The following is a 26,075-nucleotide window of genomic DNA, read 5'->3' as shown; positions in this document are numbered from 1 at the left end:
ATAGCCCACCATCTCAAATAGGCAACCTTGTTGTTAGGAGCATGTGCTCTCACCAGCTGAGCTATCCTGACACCTGTTGGCAGCTCAGCGGCAGGTCAGCTCTAGAACAGCTCACTGGCCCATGTGAGAATCGAACCGGCGACCTTGTTGCTCAGAGCTTGCACTCTTGAGCAAGCTCTTAACCAACTGAGCCACTGGGCCAGCCCTTATTTTATTTTTAAACTGTTGGGGAACAGTGTGTTTCTTCCAGGACCCATCAGCTCCAAGACAAGCCATTGTCTTCAATCTAGTTGTGGAGGGCACAGCTCACTGGTCTATGTGGGAATCGAACCGGCAACCTTGGTGTTAAGAGCCTGCGATCTAACCACTTGAGCTAACTAACCGGCCGCCCCAAATTTTTAAAATTTTAATGAAATATTTTACATTCTTTTTTCCATGCTGTCTTCCAAATCAGCATGTATTTTATACTGATAGCACACCTCAGTTTGGACCAGCCACATGTCAAGTGCTGAATTGCCACATGTGGGTAGTGGTTACTGAATTAAACAGTACTTATCTAGAGCTTGATTAGACTCAGGTTTAATTTTCTTGGCAAGTAATGCTGAAACACATGATACTCACTGCTTCTTATTGTGAGGCGCATACATGTCTGGTTGTCCCATTTTTAGTGCTCCTAAGATTGATCAGTGGATTGAAGTATTGACAGCTTCATGCATTCATTTATAGTTTCTCCATCAGCATTTCATTTAATTGTTTCAGCAGCCTTTGCTGATCATTGCCTATATGCATGAGAAGAAAAAAAAACTTCTAGTTGCTACTTGTTAAGAATAATCTATTTCTATTTTATGTAAGTGTTTCTCAACCAATTAGTATTTCAGTGGGATAGAGTGAGGACCACAGCATGTGGAATGCCCTGAAATACCAAAGAAAGCAAGGTTGGAGGTAACAGTGGCTCAAAAACCATGCTTGAAATGGTGGGTGTGAGCCAGATTATGTAGGATCTTTTAGAACCAATGAACTTAGCCTGTAGTCTAAGAGTACTTAGAAGCCAGTGGAGGATATTTAGGTAATGGGATCAGTTTTGCATTTTTTTTTTTTAAAGATTTTTGTTAGGGAATTGAGGGGATGGGAACAATGCTGGGGAATTGGGGGAAGGGGAACAGACAAGTTGCTGTGCTTTTGTTCTTCAGTCTAGTTGTGGAGGACGTTGCTTCACTGGCCCAAGTTGGCACCATCATTGCGCTCTTCCCGGGCGAGGCAGATCAGTCGCCGGCTTCTGGACAGCCGCTCACCGCGGCTATTGGCCGCTCACGCTGGCTGCTGGCTACACACGGTAGCCCATGGCAACCCACTGCCACAGGGGCTGCAGCCTACGCCTGTCGTCGCCGCCGGCGACTCATGGCAGCCCAGCTCCAGGTTGAGCTGTTGTTCAGCATCTTAGCTGTAGAGGGCAGTCAGTGTCACTGGCCCTCATATGTGGGATCTGAACCGGGGCCCTCTGGTGTCCCAAGCCAGTTCTTAACCATCGCGCCACTCGGCCGGCCCCAGTTTTGCATTTTTAAGATATCACTTTGTGTTTTTGTTTTTTTCTTTTTTCCCCCTTAATTTCTTTAGTTTTTATGCAGAGATTGAATTGGAGGCATCCAGAGTATGGATCTACTAATTAGTTGGTTAATGCATAGATAGGTCCAAGCGATCAGTGGAAGTGACCTGGATTTGTTGGTGTTAGCATGAATAGAATCATGGTTTTTTTAAGGAGGTAGATTAAATACAACTTGGTGATTTAATATGGGATATAAGATAGAGGGAGATGTCAAGAGCATCTTTGTGATTTTTGTCTTTAACAATGAAATGGATGATTGTGCCCTTTAGTGATCAGGGAAATAGCAGAAATGGGAAGGATCTGATTATTTGTTAAGGAAAGGTTTTCTAAAATGAAAGAGACTTGAGTATGCTCACAAGTAGCTAATAAAGAGGGAGAATTGTCCAGAGAACACTGAAGGGGCTGGAATCCAAGGCTCAATTGGTGAGCTTGGCCTTAGATAGGAGGAGGGACGTATCCATTGTAAAAAGATGGAAGGAATGAATGATAGCTGCAGAACAGTCATAGATTTTATAGTGAGATAATTAAGGTGGTTCTCATTTAATGATTTTCATTCTGTCTGCAATATAAGATGTGATCATTCAAGGATGGGAGGAGAAAACATGGAGGGAGAGCATTTAAAAATAGCTGTGAAAACATGGGTAAAGGGAAATTAAGTTGATTCCAGAAATGCAGTAGGGTTTCTGGTCAGGGATGGAGGTACAGTGTATGTAAGTGATTCTGATCCACCTAGTTGTGGAACTTTTTTTTTTCCCTTTTAACTTGTGTTCAACTGCACTGGTGCAGATCCAGAGAAAGCAGGCAATACATGCCTCCAGGGCCAGGTGGGTTTGACTAAAACCACGAAAGGGCATAAGAATTGAGAGTGTTGACAAGAAAGTAATTGAAATTATGGACATGGACATAGAATCAGTATTGGATAGGGAGAGAAGTAAAGGCAGGAGGGTTCAGGTAGGCTGTAAAAGGGTAAATGGATAGTCGATTTCAAATGAGCCTGCCTTCTCCCGCCCCTCCCCCTGGCGGTAAGCCCTGGCTCCCCGAGAACCTTCATAGGAGTGCTCAAGCCAGATAGATGGTCAGAGAGTTACATGTAAATTAGAGATTTGAGAGCAGAGCTAATGTGAATGTAAGCAAGAGGAGCCCAGAGAGAGTGTGACTGTAAAGTTAGTGATTCAAGTGGGATATAGCAATCATTGACAGTTACTCATTAATCTACTCATTAAACTGTTAGATGGTTTGTGCTTATGGGTGTTGAATGATGATGGTAGGTGTTGGAGAGAAGACTTTGAATTAGGTGCCTGCTCTTCAGTGAAGGAAGGAGAGAGTGTCCCTGAAGTCAGTAGCTGACTACAGTTAGTAGGGGAAAGGTAGAATAACCAGATGCTGTAACCTTCAGCAAGCAGAAATTTTTAAGAGATGATACAGAAATAATTGTGTGGAGGCATTGCAGAGGAAGAACATTGCCCCTTCTTGCTTGAGTATCAGATACAGAGTATCAGAAATTTCTACTTAGGAGCTGTAGGGCTAGAGGTTCCTTATAAGAGATTCAGATTTCAGTGAGAAGGTTAATGGTATAAATTAAGCTGTTTCTATGGTTGAATCAGGCAGAAGGAGCTATGGTTACTAGATACATCCATAAACATTTATATACGAGTATATAAGGAATATAATATAGATATGTACAAGTGTAAGAATGTTTAACGTAACATCAAGTTCCACTTTAAAATTTGAATTTAATTGTAATTTTGTTTTCTTTAGGATTTTTAAAAAGTCGAGATCGTGCCTATACAAAATTCTACACCCTTTTATCCAAAACACAGATTTTTATTCGTTTTATTGAAGAATGTAGTTTTGTAAGTGATAAAGATACTGGTTTGGCATTTTTTGATGACTGCATAGAAAAGGTAAAATTTGTCCTATATATCAATGTTAAGGAAAAACTTTTTAACAGTTTGACTACCTGTATAATCATCATTATTAGCCCAAATGATCTGAGAGAGACTCTGTGTGTGTGTGTGTGTGTGTGTGTAATATCTGATTCTGGGCTTAATATAAGAGGCATTTTCCTTGTGGTATCTAGTTTCTACTATACACAGCTAATTTTTCTCTTTGAGCTTCGCTTTGTTTTTCTAACTATTAGGTACTAAGAACATTTCATTAAACCTCCTAAATCTTATTTTTTTATTTATATAAAAAAGGTAGGTTTTAGTAATTCCTTTAAAAACCTGTTGTATGGGAAATAGAGTCCTGCGTTCTTTTGTTTCAATATCTTTCCAAATACTTTTGCTAATATATTTCTTTTGTCCTAGTGGAGGATATTTGGAAATATGTTAAATTTTAAAGCTTTACTCACCCATCCTGAGGAAGCTGAAGTTGATTCTTGACAGTTGATTGATGATTTACAGATATTTTTTCTTAGTTTTAATAGAGTTCTTATTTTTGTTAAGTGGAACTTGGGCCTGACTGTTAATGCAAACCATATATTATATAAAATTTGAGATTATACCCAGAAAAGGTAGACTATTATGGCATTGTATTTCTTATGGGCTCCTAATGATTCGTATGCCTTAGAATTGATTAATTTTCTCCCATTCTGTCAGTGTGATCTAAAACTTCAGGGATGTGATTACAATTATTTAACATTTTTACTTGTAAAATTGATAGTGCAATAACTTCCAGTTAGAGGGATGCTTAGATAATATCAATTACTAATGCAACGGTTTAATAGTAATGAAATTTTTTATTTGGGAAGCCAGATTCCCCTGGGATTCGCCATCTTTTGCTTGTGAAGAAGGATTTATGGAAAAAATGAATCAAAATAAAGTGTTTTCTATTTTAATAGCTGTAACAGAAATATTATATTTTAGCCTAATATGGTACAGGGTCCCAGAAATATATTGTGAAGTTTTTTGTATCCAACCAATAGTAAAAGAGAATAGTTTTTAAAATAAGAATTTAAGATAACCTCTATTAAATTCACAGTAGACATTTTCACTATGAATTCTTCTTTTCTAGTTGTTTCCTGATAAAGGCACAGAGAAAACAGATAAGGTATTTTTTTTCTTAAACTTAAGGTTTTGAATTTCAGAATTAGGTATTGCACATATACAAATTAATTGGGGAAAATAATTATTTTCAGGGTGATTTTGATTCAGCAGAAGATACCAAGTTGATAGAGCTAGATGACTCACAGAGAAGTGAGCACACTGTATTCATAACACCACCAGAGCCACCTCCTGATGACGGAAAGGACCTGTCACCAAAGTACAGGTAGCAGGAAGTTTTTTAAAGAGCTATTTGGGCACAGTTTTAGTAATTTATTTTTATTTTATATTATTATTATTAGTAGATATATATATATATATATATATATATATAAATTATTTCTGAAGTTCATTTTCAAAATTTATTGAGCGAACTCATGGAGATGAGTATTTTATGGAGATGTCACTGGGTAATGTAAGGTAAGAATTGGGACAGCGTTGTTGGAAGATAAGTCAGATGTTGATCACTATTCACCTAAACATTTAACCATATTTTAATCTTTAGAAATTTCATTTCTGAAGAAGAAAAAAATGTACTTTTATTAGATTCCCTCTCCCTTTGGGGGGCTTTGTTGTCAAAAGACTGAAATTCTTATGCATTAGTAAGATGCCAGAATAAACTTAAAAGTAAAGGCCCAGGAATCATTTTTTATTAAAACAAATGTAAAGAATAGGATTTGGATGGGAGTCTTTTAAGAAATTTAAACATATTTGATTATAATTATTGTTATAATGTCACAGTTATAAGAATAAATAGCAAAGGCATGGAAAAACAGATAAGGTACTTTTTGTTAAACTTTAGTTTTTAAATTTCAGAAGTAGGTCTTGCTTATATACAAATTAATTGGAGAAAATAATTATTTTCAGGTTGATTTTGATTCAATAGACGATACCAAGTTGATAGAGCTAGATGACTCACGGAATTTTTAAATAAACTGTTTATTACACAGTTTAATAAACTTAGAAAATCAAACAAGAAAAGAAAACCACATCATTTTAGCATCAATACTTAATGTCTGTTAATAGTTGTATGTTTATCTTTCCTGTATTTTTGTGCATAAATTTGCATTCACTATCTTAAAACAAATGAGTTCATCTTGTACATATTATTTGTAACCTGTGTTTGCCTTTAATGTTTTGAATATTATGCCAGTAAATATTTTTGTGCCATATCATTTTGAATGACTACATCGCATGTACTTATTGTGATTTGTTTAACTAGTCTTCTTTGGATTTGTTTGTAGTTCTTTGCTATCTATATCTTTGTGTATATATACAATTATTTTCTTTGACTATGTTCTTAAAAGAATATCTGGGGCAAAGGAAATATAAAATAACTGTCTTCCAAAAATATGGAATTAATATATAATCTCAGAAGGACTGCATAAGAATAAAGAGTATATGCCACTGGGATTGAGTGGCTTAATTAAGTACTATTTTGATTGCATATTAATTATGGAATTCCATTTTACTTTGGCTTAATCATTGTACACTGGAATCCAGGTATTAACAAACAAGGTAAATCAAATAGGGAAAGGCGGTATCTCCCAGAAGAAAATTGGCCAAAGGAAATAATAGGCAGTTTCCAAGAAGAAACTCCAGTAGTCAATAATATGAAAATATATTAAGCTTTTCTAGGATTCAAAGAAATGCAAACCAAAATGAAGACTAGAATCATTTTTAGTCTATAATATTGAGGGTAGGCTATGCTGCTAGTTAGAGTATATGTTAATGTGTATACATGCATATAGTCTTTCTGGAAATAATTTGGTAGTGATTATAATAATTGTGATTTTCTTGATAAACATTGACCATATAGCAAAACCCTGTTGTTGGGCATATCCTAAGAAATTAAGCAAAAGTATTCACAAAGATATATGTACAAAGATACTTAATTGCAAAAAATCAGAAATAACCTAAAAATGTCCAACAGTAAAGCATTGGTTAAATTATGGTGTATCTCTAAAATAAAAATATTATGGATTTTTTTCCTTTTAGATACTAGTGCAAGGTACTTTTATGAAGAAAAACAAAATTACAAAGTATAGTAAATATTATTTTTTAATATAAATTATCATTGAACACATGGGTTTTGTTGCAAGGGTTATTAATTCCTGTGTCAAGTGAGATATCAAGGTTTTGTGTTTTGCAGGGATTGGTTGAAAATAACAAATAGGGTGGGAGGAGCCAAAGTCTCTATATAGATAGCCTGTGTATTTTATAACTACAGCTTATATTTTTGGAAAAAAATTTTTCTATATTAGGATTTTGGGCAATAATATGGGGAACTATTTGAGATTTAGAAATATTCACCTAAATTTTAGAATAATATGAAGATTTAATGTATTTTAAATCAGCAGCTTTATTTTTGCTTTTTATTTTAGTTACAAATACTTTCCAAGACTGGACCTTAAGCTTTTTGACAGACCACAGGAGTTGAAACTTCGTTTTAATAGACACCCTACTGGGAATAGCATTACAAACAGTCCAGCTCTCATGGCTAAGAGAACTAAACAGGTCAGATATTCTTTATCTAATACATGTTAATTTAAAATGTAAAGTATGTATATGTGATATGTAGCTTATAGTTTAGAGTTATCATCCAGGACAACCATTTGAAGACTTACTATGGTTGTTAATGAACTAATTTATATTTCTTGCAACCCTACTGAAGGTTTTGAATGCTTTATGTTTATGCTTTAAGAGAATCTTTGGGAACCAAATACATTTTTTAAATAACAACTTAATATTGAGATATAATTCACATACCCTACAATTCACCCGTTTAAAGTATACTCCGTGGCTTTTAGTATATTATCAGGGTTGTGCAATCACTACCTCAATCAATTGTAGAACATTTTTTCACCCCAAAAAGAAAGCCCTTACCCCATAGCTGTTAACTCCCTGTTCTTCCATCCCCCACAGCCTTAGGCAACCACTAATCTATTTTCTGTCTTTATAGTTTTGTCTATTCTGGGCATTTCATCTAAATGAACTTATATAATATGTGGCCTTTTGTAACTGGCTTCTTTCACTTGTAATAATGTTTTTAAGGATTTTTTAAGTTGCAGCATGTATTATCAGTACTTCATTTATTTTTACTGCTGAATAATTGTCCATTGTATGGATATGTACCACATTTATCCATTCATGAACATGCGGGTGGTTCCAACTTTTTGGCTGTTATGCATAGCGCTGTTATGAACATTTGTGTACACATGTTTGTGTGGATGTATGTTTTGATTTCTCTTGGATATATGCCTAGAAGTAGAATTGCTGTGTCATAGGGTAACTCTGTGTGTAACCTTTTGAGAAACGCAGACTTTTCCAAAGTGGCTACACCTTTTTAAATTCCCTCCAGCAGTGCATGAGGATTCCCATTTCACTACGTCCTTGTCAATTCTTATTATCTATCTTTCTGATTATAGCCATTATTTGATTATACCTAGTGGGTGTGAAGTAGTATCTCATTGTGATTTTAATTTGCATTTTCCTTGTGGTTAATATAAATACATTTTATAACAAATAATACATTCTAAAAGGAGTTGAAGTGAGTCAACTGAGGACAACTTAGACATCTTGTTTTGATACCATTTCTGATTTAGGTATAAAGAGTTAAGCTCTAGTTAGGTGTGAATTAAAATTAAACATCCTTTATACATAGTGACATTTTGAGAGTTGACAAAACATGAAAAATTTCAGAATGAAATTCTTAGTTCAGTTTTTACCAATTCCTGTACAGTCCCCCAAATCCTAGAGGTAACCTGAAATGTTCCTTAATTTTGTATAGTGCACATTTCTCTCAGTGTTGTCTAAAGGGGAAATTTTTTTTTTATCCTTACCAATAAAGGCAAGTTTTTCAAATGGGGGAGTTTTGCTACTAAGTCTTTAAATTTCATTTTCACCAGAATTTTTTTCCAGTCTAGCTGGAGAAGGAAGGGACTTTTAGATCTTAGAAAAACAAGCGACTATGTTTTCAAGTATATCTTAAGTTGCATGGAAATAGAGATCATAAGAAAAATTAATATACTAGATTATTTTTGTTTAGAACATGTCAGCAGAAGGATCTTTAGTGCAAGGCATACATACAATAACAGTCTGACATATCTGTAGTTTCTGGGAGTATGTATAGTTTGATAAAGCTCAGCAGGTGATTTTTTTTTTTTTTTTTTTTTGACACTGTCTCCTTTGTCCTTGACTTCTATGCACACCTGAGGTGGCTCTTAACCAACTGAGCCACTCGGCTGGCCCGCAGCAGGTGATTTTGATGCCTATTCTCGTTTCCACCTAAATCAGGATGAAAATCAGAAGTCGAAAACATGACTATCAGACTGTTAGCTAGGAAGGTCTTTGATCTTTCTCAAGACTGTTGCCTACAAAGGAATAGTTCTTTTTAAGTAATCTGCCAATGCAGGAATTAACACAGACTGTGGTGAGGGTAAAGTGGAAATCTTGGCAGGAAATGGCCAAGGGCATCTTAAACTTTTTAGCTGGAGGAGTGAGAAGACTCACTTTTCAAGAATGACATTGAGCAATTCAAAGGCTATAAACGGTTAAATCCCTTTCATCCATCAAGCATATGAGTGACTTCTATGTGAAAGGTGTCTAACTAATTATTGTATTTAAATATATGACTGATCTCTGGTTTTAAGGACTTTCTAGTCTTTTAGGAGACAGACACATGCTTTCCAACAAATAGCAACAGTACAGTATAAAGTGCTTCTGTAGATGAAGGTTGAAGGACCCATGTGGCTCTTAAGTAGGAAGCCACTCACAAAATGAAATGCTTGATTTTAGAATCACATTTTATGTTATATTCTTTTCTTCCTTTTCTTTCTCATTCCCCCGCCCCCCCAACCTAAAGAATTTTAGTAAATACTATAATGTTTTATTTATTCTCTTTGTAGGAGATAAAAACAGCTCATAAGTTGGCGAAGAGATGTTACACAAATCCACCACAATGGGCCAGGTGTCTCTTCAGTCATTGTTACAGTTTATGGTTTATTTGTCTCCCAGCCTATGTTAGAGTTTCTCATCCTAAAGTCAGAGCACTTCAGCAGGCATATGATGTACTGATTAAGATGAGGAAAACAGATGTGGATCCACTAGATGAGGCAAGTATAACTAATTGAGAATGTTACTACGATAAATTTCATTTTTGTATTTTTAAGAAAGTTTACATCAGTTGCTTTAAAGTGTCCTCAGTATTTTCAATAAGTAGCAAAGGTGAGATATTTACTCTGTTTCATAGAGCGAGTACTTACTGTTTATTTTCAAATATATTTATTTAAAATTACTGCTTTGGAGTAAAGCAGAGACTTCCTTACTAAGACTAGATTGTTTGCCCTTGATAAATAGAAAATAATATTGACTTAATATAGCTTTGTTAGGAAGCAAATAGGGAATAGGTTTTTAGTAAGTGGCTTTTCACTTAGGACCTGTGTCCTAGGGTGAGTTAATAAAACCAGTCTGTGTTTCAGATTATGTATCTGAAATGTAGATCTGAGTTTCTCAACCTTGGCATTATTGACATTTTGGCCCACGTAATTATTTATTGTGGGGGCCTGTCCTGTGCATTATAGGATGTTTAGCAGCATTCATGGACTGTATCCACTAGATGACAGTAGCATCCCTCCCCCCATGGCAATGAAAAATGTCTGCAGACATTGCCAGATGTCATCTGGAGGACAGAATTGTCCTACTGATGTAGATAATATAGTACCTTCCTCATAAGGTTGATTTGAGGTTTATTAAATCAGGTGATGTACATAATGTGCCTAAAATAGTACTTGGCTCATACTAAGCACCCAGTGAATGATGTGCTAAATGTTTAACATACATGATCTCTCTTAAGCCACTGTAGACCCATCCACAGAGGTAGGTAGTTATATTATCCAGTTAATGGTTGAAGAAACTGAGTCACTTATTTAGCCTTTCTCTTTGCCATTTTTCCCTTTAAAACTATTTTTGGTGATAAAATAATGATAAATGATATTTAGAATCAAATTAGAATTTAAAATGAAGCTGAAATAAAAATTCGGAGTAATGGATATCTGGGGGAAGGAGAAAGCACAAGGATAAAAGTAAATGGGATTGAAGATAGCACATTACAAGACTTCAGCAATAACTATAATGTTTTTCTTTAAAATGAAAAAGATCTGAAACTAATACAGCATCTGTAATATTAAGATTTGGTAATGCTGTGGGCATACTAAAACTCATTTTTTTCTAAGTATTATCTATACATTATAAAAGCTTTTAAAATAAAAAAGTTATAAAACAATTACTAAAATATCCGTTCTCATATTTGACTATTTGACTACATTTTCTCTCATCTGATGTGTATAAAACTATATGGAAATGAAAAGTACTCGATCAGACACAAGTGTTTTGTGTATCATACATTTTAGTGTTTTAAAAAATTATTCTGATAAGTTAGTTTTTATATCTAAGATGTATTTTAAGATGTGTTTTAACTTTGTAAAAGTTGTAATAACCTAGATTTTAAAATAAAACTTTTAGAAGGCCCAGAAATAACACTATGCAACCTAGGCTGAATTAAAATTAAAATGCATTTTGCATTTAATACTTGGGCTTTTAATATTATTTACTGAATTTTTAATGAAAATTAAATATATGTGTCATGCTTGTTCCTACAGTGTCTCTCAGTGTAACAGATACTGTTGTATATTGTTGAGTAACAAACCACCCCAGAATTTAGCGGCTTAAAACAGCCATTTTATTAAATCTCTATTTGCTAAGAACCCAGGAAGGATTCTAGGTGACTTTTCTGCTTTTTCCATTAGCTGAAATCACTTGGTTATAGTTGGTTGTTAGCTGGTCTGGTCTGGAGAGTCCAGGACACTTAACTCAAATGCCAGCCAGGTACCTCAACAAGGTTGACTGGCAGGCTGGACTCAGGTGGGCTGCTCTCTCTCCATATAGCCTCAGGACCTCTCCATGTGGTACTTGGGCTTCTTTCGTGATAGCTTAGTGCTGTGCTCCAAGAGCATTTGTTTCGATAGAGAGGAAGTGGAAACTGGCAGTTTCCTAAGTCCTAAGCCTGGAAACTGGTACAGTCTCACTTCAGCCAGTTTCAATTGGTCATGTAATCTCATAAGCCACTTCACTTCACTTCACTTCACTTCACTTCACTTCACTTCACTTCACTTCACTTCACTTCACTTCACTTCGACCTCTCAGTGGGAGGAGCAGCACTGAATTGGTGGCCGTCTTTTGTCTACCACAGATGTCCAAAAGATACCATGTTGCAGGCAACAAAATACTACAGTGGGAAAATGATATCTCTGGCATTATTACCATTTTTTAGTTTGGTGCCTGGCTCCTATGTAGGTAAACAGGAAGGTTGAGGGAACACTTTGCAGACTTCAGAATAAATTCATTGTCTAGAATCGTTTTGGAAAAAATTCAGATTAATCCCAAAAGAAAATGATTTCCTTATAGTTGAATAGAACTTGAAGATATTTTAATACAACTTCAACCTAAAGCTGAGATGCTCTGTAGAGTTTGTAACATGAGTTCTTGCCTATGTTTAAATTGGCTCTAATTGTTATTAAGCGTGTGTGTTTCATGTAGAGATCAGTTCTGCCTCCCTGTGGCTTTTTGGAGTTGTGCAAACTGTGTGACAACTCTTCAGATATCTGAAGAACCCTCTTTTGTCACATTCTTCATCCCTTCATACATCTTACCTAGTTCCTTCAGTTGTTCCTAATTCATGTATTGTTTGCTAGAATGTTTTTAGCCTAATCACTTACAGAGTTCCTCTAACAGTTTCTGCCTCCTCTTGCTCTTAAATTATACTCTGCATTTCTATCTTCATGGTACTCATCTTTATGATCTCTGCCTCTTCAAATTTCTTTTTATATTTTATTTCTTCTGTTCTCTTGAGTAAAACACCCTTTCTCAAATCTTTAATTTCCCCTTCAGTGGAAATAGCGGCTTGGCTTTACTATATGTACAGTTGTTGACCAACTCTGTCATAAACAGAGCACATGTTCCAAATTCCAAGGAGAGTGTCTTCTATATGCATATTTCTTTATTCTCAAATTAAGCTATTTATTTATTATAAATAAGTCTGGCTGCCCTGTCACTACTTCTGTAAACTGGTGCACCTCTTTTTATTTAAAAAAAAAAAATTTTTTTTTAAGATGTTATTGGGGAATTGGGGAAGGGGAACAGCCAAGTTGTTGTCCTTCAGTCTTAGTTGTGGAGGGCACAGCTAACTCAGCTCCAAGTCCAGTAGCCATCTGGCCACTCAGCTCAAGGCGTCGTGTTCAGTCTTAGCTATGGGTGGGCCTAGCTCACCCACATGGGAGTCGAACCAGCAACTTTGTTGTTAGGAGCATGTGCTCTCACCAGCTGAGCCATCCTGCCACCTGTTGGCAGCTCAGCAGCAGCTCAGCTCAGGCGCAGCTCACTGGCCCATGTGGGAATTGAACCAGTGACCCTGTTGCTAAGAGCTTGTGCCCTTAACCAACTGAGCCACTCGGCCGACCCTGGCTCACCTCTTTGCCAGGGATCCTTGAGATTCTTGTTTCATTTTTCATGGTTTCTTCTATCGTTTCTAAATATGTGAGATTCTAACTTCTAGGAGTACCCAATTGACTTGTCCTCTTATGATCAAATCTAGCCCCCCTTGGTAAATACATACCCTTAGAAAACCCTTTACTAATTATATTAAAGTGTTTTTAACTTTCTTTTCATACTCTTTTAAGACTTGGGTTTACAGAATTTTTTTGTTATGTAGGCACACTGGAGAATGCTGTCTTTAATTCCTTTGCTATAGAATATAAAACATGAATTTGGAGACAGCAATTTTTAATCATACATGATTTTAAAAATGAATTCTTTCTCAAATTATAGAGAATAATAGCCATTCTCTTTGTGTAAACTTAGTTACTGAAACAAATGGCATACATGCATATAGGTCTTATGTGAAATAGTTAATAATGCTGATACTTCCATTAATGAATAGGTTTTAAAAATAATTTTTTGAGACTCTCAAACCAGAACAAAGGAGAAAGTAGTGCTTAATAACTTTGAAGAATTGGGTAACATCATTTAAAAATCTCTACAAGTGGGCCGGCTGAGTGGCTCAGTTGGTTAAGAGTTGGATTAAGAGCGCGAGCTCTGAGCAACAGGACCGCCGGTTTGATTCCCACATGGGCCAGTGATGCTGCGCCTGAGCTGAGCTGTTGCTGAGCTGCCAACAGGTGGCGGGATGGCTCAGCTGATGTAACAACAACAAGATTGCCTGTTTGATGGTGGGCTCTGCCCACCCGCAACTAAGACTGAACTTGGCACCTTGAGCTGAGCTGCTGCCCGGATGGCTCAGTAGTAGATCATGTGCTCTTAATAGCAAGGCTGCTGGTTCGACTCCCACATGGGATGGTGGCTACGCCCACCTGCAACTAAGATTGAACACAGCACCTTGAGCTTAGAGGCCGTGAGCTGACTACAGGAAGCCAGATGGCGACTGGCGTCCTCCACAATGAAGATTGAAGAACAACAACTTGACTGGTCCCCTCCCCCAATTCCCCAATAAAATATTTAAAGAAAAACCTCTACAAGTCACAAATGGACTAATATGCTAACTGCTAATGCTTTGATGTTATGTTTTCTTAGGTGTGCTATCGAGTAGTAATGCAGCTTTGTGGACTTTGGTGTCATCCTGTTTTAGCAGTGAGAGTTTTATTTGAAATGAAAACTGCTAACATAAAGCCAAATGCCATTACTTATGGTTATTATAATAAGGTAAGTAGGATTGACATTGGGCAATATATGCTGCTTATTAAGATTGATAATTTTTTTATACATACTTTCTTTTAGAGGTTTTGGGGTATAATTTTTATATATGTATTATATATGTTTACGTATTTTCAAAAATCAACTATTTCTAGTAATCATTATTTTTACCTTTAGGTAGTTTTGGAGAGCCCGTGGCCTCGCAGTACCCGCAGTGGTATCTTCTTATGGACGAAGGTACGGAATGTGGTACATGGCTTGGCACAATTTAGGCAGCCGCTTAAAAAGACTGTGCAAAAGTCACAGGTCTCCTCAATATCAGGTAATACATGTGATTGGAAAGATACTTTCTTGCTAAACCATAAGCTTTATAGGTATATGAATTTTAATTATAGTAAGTAGAAAACTTAAATGAAATTCTGGTTGATTTTTTTATATACAACTAAAAACAGAGATTACCTTAGTCCAAAAATGGTTCCCCCCACTAATTTAGAAAGTGTTCTGCAACTTTAAATGAATTGTGGGTCATTCCTGTTTAGTTCAGAGGTTATCAGTGCATGAGTTACTGAACTGCTGTTGTTCTTGTCTTTAGCTCCTCAGAATGCCACAGGTGGAAGTGACGGGGACACGGTGAGCCATGGCAGCGTGGACAGTTCTAATGATGCTAACAGTGGAGAGCACACCGTCTTCGTCAGAGATTTAATCAGCCTCGATTCCACTGATAATCACTCCAGCACAGGTACTAGATCTGGGTTTTACAGACCATTCAGTTACTTTCATGTTGTCTTCTCCTTTTTTAAAACACTTTTACCTCCTTTCTCTAGTTTATGCAATATGAGTACTTCAAAAATGCTGTATATAATAAGAATACCTCTGGTTGCAGCTCACTTCTCTTTATTTCCTGTAGTATAAATTACCTTTGGAGTGCAGCGCACAAGGCTCTAGCATGGAGCTTCTTTGTATTTTTGTTCATCGTTAATTTGTGAAAGTATATCATATAATTGTGAGCTGAGGAACTCGAATATTAGTGACAACTTGCAAATCTTTTTTTTCATTAAGTGGGAAATAATTTATTAAAGATTTGAGGTTATGACTATTGAAGAGGGAGGAAAGTAAGCCACATACTATGAAAAAAGTATTCTCCTTGCATAGTCATTACTTTAAATGACACTTTTTAAAATCTGAGAAACTACTGAGGCTACTTTGTGTACAAACTTATAGGCGTAACTCTGTCCCCTGAAGGTAAGAATAAGGGTGATTAAAGGAGCACATTGAGCAGATACATGTGTGTTGCACATCCTTCTTCTTGTGTTGTTTTTCTTTTTTATTGTTATTGTTAATATCTCAAACTTTTCTTTAAAAAGAATTCTGAGTCTTGTTCCTGTGCTCCATCTGATGAACTTGTCTCAATGACTGAAGTTTCCTTTCTCTGCCTTTGTTGCTCTGCTTTTGGTCTGTGCTGTTTCTTGGTGCTGCATTTGTCCTTGGCTGTCATGGTGTGGGGGTGCAGACAGACTTGTATGACGGGAAGCCATGGATACACGTGTGCATTAATTCTACCTTTGAATGTTAACCACTTCAGGTAATTTCCCATTTCTTAGGTTAAATTTTGCTGACGTGCAAGGGTGGGGGAGAGACATCTTGTATTTTAAGCATTGTTACCAGTGGAAAACAATTTTGGTTTTCTTCACTTGGTCTCCTTCAAATAAGTGTAATCACATATGATGTACTACTGAAAATGTCCAACTAACATTTGATGATCAGTTTGCAGGCATATTTGTTATCTTATTTGAAAACATGGTATGCTTTGCTATAATTCTTATTTTGAGATTGGTTTATAGTATTGTGTCAGATAGTTTTATAGGCGTTAAAAATTTGTGTGTTCTAGCTGTTGAGGTGGTTTTTGCTTGCTAAAACTGATATGCTGAATTCTTATGCTAAAAATCACCCCCATAATTACAGAAGCATGTACAAATCATTGAAGATCAACATAAGACTAAGTTATAGCCCTGTTTGTATATTAATTTTCTTTTATCAAGTAGGAATTTTTATGAAACTTTAATTTTAAAGCCACCTTATTTTATTTCCTCCTGTATTTTTTTTGACATTTATAAAAGAAATGGATTTCATATATGAAAAACCAAGAAAATAATTTTGTGATGTGAAACCATTTCACCAGGAATAATAATAATAAATAATAGATAAATACTCTCCTTATCCCTCTAGATTTAAAACTTGTCTCCATTAATAGAAGAAAATGATCTCCTAGTAATCCTGGATAATTGGCATAAAGACTCCAATAGTTGGGGAAGAAACTTCAGTTCCCTTTTCCATACACAGTAATATCTTGGTTTGTAAGCATAATTTGTTCCGGAAACAAACTACTCGTATTGCAAGACATTGCTCGTTTACCACCTTAAAATGTATTAGAAATGTTTGCTTGTTTTGCAGAACGCTTGCATACCATGTTACTCGCAATTCAAAGTTTTACTGTATTTCAGCTGCATTTCAAAAGGCTGAAGCCCCAGTACTGAATTTACAGTGATTATTCATCTCTGTGGAGTTTCTGGTGATGTCATTTGATACTTTGGGAGACTTGCAGCCCAGATGCTGAAGTTACTCTTTTCATTAAGGACTATCTTGTAGAATCTTTCCAGTTGATACCTGATACTGAGTCCCTTAGCTTGCTGGAAAGCATATCTGGGTTTAATCAGTTTACTCAGTTTCCAGTCTAGTGTCTTTTCATGGCACCACAGTGCTTTACCAGACTTTCTGAGGGGGTCAATAAAAATGTGATTGAAGTTAGTCATTCTAAATAGCAGTATGTAAAGAAGTTGAGTTCTTTTATTATATGGCAAATCCAAAGTTTGAGTGGCAGTGTAACAAGTGGTAGTAGAAAATATAAGACACTATATTTTTTATTGTGTTTTTCATTGACATCCTTTATAAAAGGATTCTCTAGTAAATGATAGACGTTTAAAGCCAAAATAGACTTCTAAAAAACTTCATTTTGAAATACTTTCAAACTTATAGAAATATTGCAAGAATAGTACAGAGAACTCTTGAATAACTTTTATCTAGATTCACTCACGTTTAGTTTGCCACATTTGCTTCATCGTTTTCTTTCTGTACACATAAGCATATATATATTTTTTCCTTCTAAATCGTGTGAGAGAGCAGGTTGCATACATCTTGCTTTGTTACCTCTTAATACTTCAGTGGTATTTTCTCTTACATAACCACAGTATAGTTACCAAATTCAGGAAAACATTGATAAACTGCCTTATAGTCTATATTCCAATTTTGTCAAATATTGTAATGTCCTTTGTGGTGCTTGAACTCCCTCTCTTTAGTCTCCTTCAACCAGGCACAGTTCCTCACCTTTTTTTTTTTTTCTTTGTCTTTCATGACCTTGACCTTTTTGAAGAATTCAGTCCAGTTATTTTGTGGAATTCTCCTCAATTTGAGCTTGTCTGATGTTTCCATGTGATTAGATTAGGTTATGCATCCATGACTCTACTACAAAGTGATATTGTTTCCTTCTCAGATTATCACATCGCAGAGGCACACAGTGTCTGTCAGCCCCGCATTGGCGATGTTAATTTTGATCACTGGTCTCAGTGTTTGGTTTTTCTTAGGTACTGTTATCCCCCCTTGCAGATAATAAGGTATTTGTGAGAAGACAGTATGAGACTGTACAATAATATCCTCTTTCTCGTCACACTTTCTCTTTTAAATTTAGCATCCATGGATGATTCTTGCCTGAACCAATCTTTGCTATGATGGTTATAAAGTGGTGGCTTTGCCAACCCTATCCTCCCTCCACATTTATAAGATTGTATTCTGTTGTATGTCTGTTAGGCATTCATGCCTCCATCATGTTCTTGAGCACCTCCTTTCTTTTGTTGTACAATAAAATGTTCCAGACTTATACCTTCCCTGCCTGAGCTCTGGATTCAACCATTTCTTTAAGGATCCTATGTTCCTTTTAATGAGCAATAGATTTTTAGAAACCAAAATCTGAGTTCTAGAGGTGCTTACTGTTACCAAGGTGTTACTGCTTCTAGACTTTTTCAGCAGAGCTAGAACATATGTATGTATATTGTAGAAATACTTCTAATTCCAAATCAACCCCATGGGTTTTTCTTTGCCTTCCTTCATTCCATTTTTAAAAAATCTCTCCTCTCCAGTAAGAATCTTGCCTCCCCAAAATATCATTACATTTACTCATTTGCTCAGTCCTACACTACACATAAAATAATTTCAGAATTGCTACACCCATTCCCCTGTGAGAAACAAACCTAAGAAGTTTAGGATTTAACTATTCCCCCGCCCAGCTTAGAGTATATACTCAAAATAATGTGTGCCAAAGTTACTTGGCTTAGTCCTTCCCGATCCTAACATGGTTGTTAGTCATGAAATATAGTTGGTTTCATTTGTTTCTATTTGCATTCTAGTTACTCCCCTCCCCCAACCCCTTGTTCTGTTGATTTATTTTTTTTGAATATGTAAAAGTTAATACATTTCCCAAAATAAAAACAATATGACAAGCCATATTTAGAGAAGTTTCCTCTCTATTCTTTACATCCTATTTTACACCACACCTTGTAGGGAACTAGTTTTCTTGTTTTCTGGTTTATTATTCCTGCATTTCTTTTTGTAAAAGTAAGCAGAAATATGTTTGTGTTATTTCCTCTTCTTACACAAAAAATAGCATTCTATAGACACACTCCGAAAGAAACTTCTCAAGACATCTTGTCTAAGACTATTAATTTACAGATGAGGAAATTAAGGTCCAGTGCTTTCAAATGTGTGATGGGTTTTAGTCATTGATGTTCCCATTTCTCCTGTTCTTTTGCTTATCCTTGTTTTAAAATGTTTTGTGCGCTTTGTAAGCTTGCTTGTCTTCTTTTTCTCGAAGTTTAATTGTGTACATCAGTGGAATTGTCTTTTGACATTTTATAGCTGAACTATAAGTATATGAAAGCATTGCTGTGTAAGCCTGAATTGTTTTTTGTAGGTGGTCAGTCTGACCAAGGCTATGGGTCTAAGGATGAACTTGTAAAGGATGATGCAGAAATTCATGTGCCTGAAGAACCAGTAACAAGAGAATTGATAACTAAAACGAAAGTGCAAACAGAAGGTTAAGTACTCATATTTTCTAGCTTTACTTAGAAAAATATTAATTAAAGGTGTTATTTGATAATTTTGGTGATAATTTCTGGAAATGTAAGGTCTGAGTTTATAAAATACTTTGTATTGTTATATATGGTAGACTTTGGTAGTTTCTGAATTTTAAAATTTGAGACCTTTAGAGACCTTGTAGGTCGGCTTTCAATTTTGTAGCAAACTGTGACCCTTTAAAGTATTCATTTGCCAATGGTATATAGCTACTTTGTGACAGAATCCAGACGAAACTTTGAGTCATCAAACTTGTATTCTAGTTCCCTTTTATTTTAAAATGCTTTCACTACATGTCCTTCAAATATCTAAATGGATATTTTTCATTGGTGGGTTAAAGTAGTCTTTGTTGTTTCCTGGTTTTTGTTTGTTTGTTTTTTATGGAACTCATTGAGGTAAAAATGATTTGTAATAATCATTTTATGGAAATATGAGGGACTGTTTTGGCTTTATGGTAATAAGAGGTTCTTCCTATCTTTTTACACAAAAGTATACTTTCTTCAATGATGTCACTTTATGCTCTAGAGTTATACAGAAGCAAGCAAGTCCCTGTCCTGTTGACGAGTAATGAGGAGCATAACTGAAGGCCAAAGCTTTAATTTTTTACTCAGGCGTGCTCCTGTTAGGATTATTAAATGCTAAAATAAAGCTTTTATTTTAGTCATTACTGGCAACATTTATGGCATAAAGTAAGCCAGACATAATAAATCAGTAATAAAATAGTCATATAGTCACTCTCACTTGGGGGAAAAAGCTACATAGAATGTATTAAAATCAATAGATGGTTTCTGTTCAATATTGGCAAAAGTAGGAATAATAACTTCCAAATGTTTTTTCCCAGAGGTGTGTGATGTCTCTGTTGTTGTGACAAAACATTCACAACCCAGTGGAGAGCCGCAGAGTCCCACTGAGCCTCCTGCGTGGGGCAGCAGTATTGTGAAAGTGCCATCCGGTGTATTTGATGTCAGCGGCAGGAAAAGTAGCACTGGTGAGTCTTTACATATTAGTTATTAAATATTTAAAATATACTTGTGCTTTTATACATGTGTCTTTAATGACATTAAATTGTTGATTTAATTGTAATGAACATGCTGAAGAGTCAGAGGTAAGTTTAAATCCTATAAATGGGCTAAAGAAGAAATTAAAGTAGTTGTTGTTTAAAGATATTTAATTTTTCAAAGGAAGGCTATTTAGAGTGTTTAGTTGGTGTTTGGAATACCTTTTAGTGCCTGTTCTCAGTTTGGTCCCACTTTCTCATGGTAGATAATGAGACATGACTGTAGGGCTTCCTGTACTCATCAGGGACAGAGAGGCAATGATTTGCTCAAATTCCAGAGGCCTGATGTGTGATGGGCTAATTCCTGTCCCTGAAGGGAAGTGGAAAAAAAGAATGACATCACTTACTCTGTACACAGAATACCGGTGGGTCTTTAATTTCGGCCCAGTTCTTATAAGCACCCTGAGTGGCTTTTTATTTGTGATTGAGTATTTGTAATGAATATCTGTTATGTGTGGCTGCCCGGAATTTGAGTTTACTACTTTCAGTTCTGTTGTAGTCTCCCAAGTACCCTTAAGGCACAAATCTAAGTAGGTGGTTTTCAAGGACAATGAAATTGGTCTGTGTCCTGCGCCTTCCCTTAGTAGCTACAGTTCACTTCTCTAAAGTAGACTGTCTTGTCTGTAAGTGTATCTGTTATAAAACTTAATAGAAATTAATTTGCCCAGCTTTTTAAATCATGTAGAAATATTTATTCCTAGTCTTTCTTGATTCTAATTTTTTTATTTTACTGTGATGCCAAGTTCACTGTATTTTTTGGGTGGGAGGTAGTGCTCAGGAGGACTAAAGTTTTTTGAAAAAAATAATTGATATTTATGTTCTGTATACCATTTTCCCAACCTGTTAATACCAGGTTAAAAAAAAGGAAGGCAGAGTTTTCTTAATCAGATGTTTAGAATCTTCTCGGACTATTGAAATGCACATGGTCTGAAGACTGGTGTGTTTCCTTCCCTTTTGACTCATTTCCATATTACATCTTGATCTAGGAAGACTTATTCTATTAAGAAAGAGGGAGTTGGGGGCCGGCCGAGTGGCACGATGGTTAAGAACTGGCTTGGGATGCCAGAGGGCCCCGGTTCGGATCCCACATATGAGGGCCAGTGACACTGCCCTCTACAGCTAAGATGCTGAACAACAGCTCAACCTGGAGCTGGGCTGCCATGAGTCGCCGGCGACGGCGTAGGCTGCAGCCCCTGCTGCAGTGGGTTGCCATGGGCTACCGTGTGTAGCCAGCAGCCAGCATGAGCGGCCAGCAGCCGCAGTGAGCGGCCGTCCAGAATCCGGCGACTGATCTGCCTTGCCCGGGAAGAGCGCAATGATGGTGCCAACTTGGGCCAGTGAAACAACGTCCTCCACAACTAGACTGAAGAACAAAAAACGACAGCAACTTGTCTGTTCCCATCCCCCCAATTCCCCAATAAAAATCTTTAAAAAAGAAAGAGTGAGTTGGTAATGGGGTTTTTGCCAATATATCAAATAGTCAAATGTATTTTAAAATTGAACAAAATGTGCCACTAAATTCCTAGAAATACTATGAGAACCAGTAAATTTACAAAGATCTGTTCCTAAAATATTGGCAAAAGTTTTTAAAGCAGGTATAAATTTTGGAGTTGTAAAGTAGGCTAACATAATTCCCCTAAAAGCTTTAAAAAGATCTCTAAATGCTTATTATTAGTTCTGTTTAATTGGTATGATTCTGATTATTGGTTGGTACCAATTTGGAAGATTAAAAAGCTTGAAATCAATTTGGAAGATTAAAAAAAGACCTTATCAAAGACTTTCCCCCAAATCTCCGAGGTCGTTATGCTTTTAAAAAAAGAAATTAAAATCTTAAATATGAATGGATAGACTCAAGTTTGGACAGCGATTCCAGTAGGAAAAAGCCTTTGGTTTTGGAGTGGGAAAAATTGCATGGTAGCAGAGAGTAAAAGACTGCTTGCTTGCCCCAAAGTGGGGGGTGGGGTGAGGGTGGGTTTGGGCGTTCCTACAGCCACTGGCATAATTTTGTTCTACTTGATCAAACAAGACTGATCTGTGAGGGCTGGGATCATGTTGTTTTCTTTGCAGGTGTATTCCTGGTACCTCACTTACTGGATGCTAGTAGGCATTGAGATGTTTGTTGAAGGAAAGAATATCCAAAAAGTTTTTAGCTACTCATACTTGATCAGCCTTCTTGGAGTTTGCCAGTTCTAAGCACTGTATTCTAGTTTCTTTCCTTTGGGGCAGATATTTTACTTTGGAACAGTAAGGCTTTGCCTATAGCAAATACATAATTCCTCCATGATTATGAATTTGCTTTGTGCAGAGTAGGTTCCTGGCAAATATTTGTTGAATTAGAGATACGAAAGCTAGGATAACAAGAGGTTGTTTAATTAATGCAGAATGATTTCTTAAAATGAATGTAAAACTCTTAAATGTTTAAAATATAGATCTATATTGATAAATGTGATATATTTTAGTGAACAGTACAGGTACATATAGCGTATATTGCATGATCTTTTTTTAGGTGTGTATGTAATTGCATAGACGATGAAAGGCAGATTAAACATTAAAATGTTATCTCTGGGAGGCAGGGTTGAATGAAGTTTTTTTGTACTTTTTTCTCTGTACTTTGTTTTTACCTTCTAAACTTTCTGAATCTTTTGAGTATGTGTCACTTTCAAAAAATCAGAAAATAAACTTTTTAATAAAAGTTACATCAGAAAACAGAGATTCATTTTTAATATTGTACTTTCCCTTTTAGGTAGTACATCAAATGTGCTGTTTTCTACTCAAGATCCAGTGGAAGATGCAGTCTTTGGCGAAGTTACTAATCTCAAGAATGGTGATAGAGGAGAAAAAAGACAAAAGCATTTCCCAGAGAGGAGTTGTAGTTTTAGTTCTGAAAGTCGAGCAGGAATGTTGCTTAAGAAGAGCAGCTTGGATCTGAATTCAAGTGAAATGGCCATCATGATGGGAGCAGATGCCAAGATTCTCACGGCAGCATTGACGTGTCCGAAGACTTCTCCACTTCATATTCCAAGAACCTACAGCTTTGAGAGTGTTAGCTGTCATTTAGCTGATACTAGGATTCGTGTGTCCGAAAGCACTTGGGATTCTGAGCACAGATCTTCTGTCTTAGAGATGCTTGAGGAAAGCCAGGAGCTCCTAGAACCTGTGGTTGATGACAGTGTAGCTGAAACTACTATGACAGAGGATACACATGACAGTCTACAAAATGACAGTAACAGTAGTCAGCCCAGAGACTTGACAGCAGGATCCAAAGATCTGATAAGTAAAAGAAGTAGTTTATATGGTGCTGCTAAAGCTGTTGAGAGGGAAGATGTTGAAACTGGACTAGATCCTTTGTCTCTTTTAGCCACTGAATGTACAGGAGAAAAAACTTCTGATTCTGAAGATAAAGCGTTTTCTCCAGTGATTGCACGTAATTTGGCTGATGAAATCGAAAGCTATATGAACCTAAAGAGTCCCCTGGGTAGCAAGTCTTCTAGTATGGAATTACATGGAGAGGGAAACAGAGAGCCTGGCACTACTACTGCATTTATTCACCCTTTAGAGAGGAGATCAAGCCTACCTTTAGATCATAGTCCACCAGCGGAGGAAAATTCCGAAAGTGAAAAGAGATCCCCTGCAGTGTCTAGGTCTAAAACTTTTACTGCGCGTTTCAAGCAGCAAACTCCCTCTCGAGGTCCGAAAGACCGTTCAAGTTCGTTATCAGCCCTGATGCGTTCTTCACCACATGGCTCACTGGGTTCTGTGGTAAATTCTTTGTCAGGGCTAAAGCTGGATAATATACTCTCAGGGCCCAAGATAGATGTTCTGAAATCTGGTATGAAACAAGCAGCAACAGTAGCCAGTAAGATGTGGGTAGCTGTGGGTAACTACACCTCCTCAGATGATAAGGTAAGAATGTTTTATCTGTATAGTCTATCTGATATTGGAATGTCTATATTTTTCTATATACAAATTATTTAGAGATTTCTAGTAACTTTGGTTTTTATATTTTGAAACTTTATGCATATCCTATTTCTTTCTTGAAATGACTTGAACATACATGGAAGGAAATTAATGAAGAAATAGAATATCAGGACTACTTGATAATTCATAGATCAGTCTGCACTAATGATTAATGTTTGAATTTAATAATGATGCCATGTTATATTTGCATAGCACTTCAGTTTTTAAATAACCTTTACCTGTGTTATCTCTTTAATATATATGAAGTCACTCTACAACTTAATCCATAGATTTCATTACTGTATAACATAAACTGGTAATTCTTTTAAAAATCATTGTAAAGATAATCATTAGATCTTATGAAACTAGAAGTGGGGAAATTTTGCTTATTTGTTTTTGTTTTATATAAAAACTTTAATTAAAATTTCACCATTGTGTTCAAAGAATTTTAGTACTTTAGTAGAAAAGACAGACATCTATAAATGTTCACTATTATAGTATGTAATATTATACCATGTATACATATTAGTATACATAGTATACATATTATACTACATTTTAGATACTGTCATAAGCTATATATCTATTTTGGTACATTAATATATAGTTATATACACATATATATTTGTTTAATGTTTATAGCAACCCCATGGGTTGGAACTACTGTTATCCCCATTTTATAGATGAGGTCTGTGATATTCAGAGAGGTTAATTAACTTCCCCAGGTCACACAACTAATGAGTGGCTGAACTAGAATTTAAGGTGTAGGAGATTGGCTCTGGAGTCTATGCTCTTAACCACTATAATAGCAAAGAAGGGAGCCATATCTTAGAAGAGGTTCCTGTGGGGACTGTCCAAAAAGAGCAAAGTAAGTGACTCTAAGTTGACTTTTGATGGATACAGTTAAAGTTTTAGTCAAAATGGTAAGGTGGCACAAGGTATATCTGAGACAATAATAGGAAAAGCATGGAGGCTTAAAACACCATGCATTTTCAAGATAATAGAATCAACTTCAGATTGTTAAAGTTCTAAATAAGAAGTAGAGACAGGAAATTAGGTTGGACAAATAAGACTTGTACACTATTTGAAGGAAAACTTTATTCTGTAGGCACGCTTAATTGAATTAAAAGTTCAGTTTGAATATTGAGTATTATAAGATAAATTGCATTTGTATTTAAAGAGCTTACAAGGTCAGTTAAGGAAAGGCACAATAAACTGGCTTCAAAAGTATCTTACCCTGGGGCCAGCCGGGTGGCGCGATGGTTAAGAACTGGCTTGGGACACTTGAGGGCCCCGGTTCGGATCCCACATATGAGGGCCAGTGACACTGTCCTCTACAGCTAAGATGCTGAACAACAGCTCAACCTAGAGCTGGGCTGCCGTGAGTCGCCAGCGACGGCGTAGGCTGCAGCCCCTGCTGCAGTGGATTGCCATGGGCTACCGTGTGTAGCCAGCAGCCAGCGTGAGC

General features: G+C 36.2%; 1 protein-coding gene across 2 annotated transcripts in view; it reads left to right on the top strand.

Annotated features, from left to right (window-relative positions):
* Nucleotides 1-26,075, top strand: part of DENND4C (DENN domain containing 4C) — a 92,197-nt gene that overhangs the window by 43,470 nt on the left and 22,652 nt on the right. For both annotated transcript variants that reach the window (XM_019659066.1, XM_019659067.1), the window contains 11 exons: nucleotides 3,362-3,507; nucleotides 4,619-4,654; nucleotides 4,743-4,873; nucleotides 7,032-7,164; nucleotides 9,555-9,761; nucleotides 14,293-14,421; nucleotides 14,590-14,734; nucleotides 15,005-15,151; nucleotides 19,433-19,555; nucleotides 20,435-20,581; nucleotides 23,394-24,553. In XM_019659066.1, coding sequence (XP_019514611.1) covers nucleotides 3,362-3,507; nucleotides 4,619-4,654; nucleotides 4,743-4,873; nucleotides 7,032-7,164; nucleotides 9,555-9,761; nucleotides 14,293-14,421; nucleotides 14,590-14,734; nucleotides 15,005-15,151; nucleotides 19,433-19,555; nucleotides 20,435-20,581; nucleotides 23,394-24,553 — 2,504 coding nt within the window. The remainder of the gene's footprint in view (nucleotides 1-3,361; nucleotides 3,508-4,618; nucleotides 4,655-4,742; nucleotides 4,874-7,031; nucleotides 7,165-9,554; nucleotides 9,762-14,292; nucleotides 14,422-14,589; nucleotides 14,735-15,004; nucleotides 15,152-19,432; nucleotides 19,556-20,434; nucleotides 20,582-23,393; nucleotides 24,554-26,075) is intronic.

The sequence above is a fragment of the Hipposideros armiger genome, unplaced genomic scaffold (genome assembly GCF_001890085.2).
Source record: "Hipposideros armiger isolate ML-2016 unplaced genomic scaffold, ASM189008v1 scaffold_294, whole genome shotgun sequence".
NCBI lineage: Eukaryota > Metazoa > Chordata > Mammalia > Chiroptera > Hipposideridae > Hipposideros > Hipposideros armiger.
This window is presented reverse-complemented; position numbering and strand designations above follow the sequence as displayed.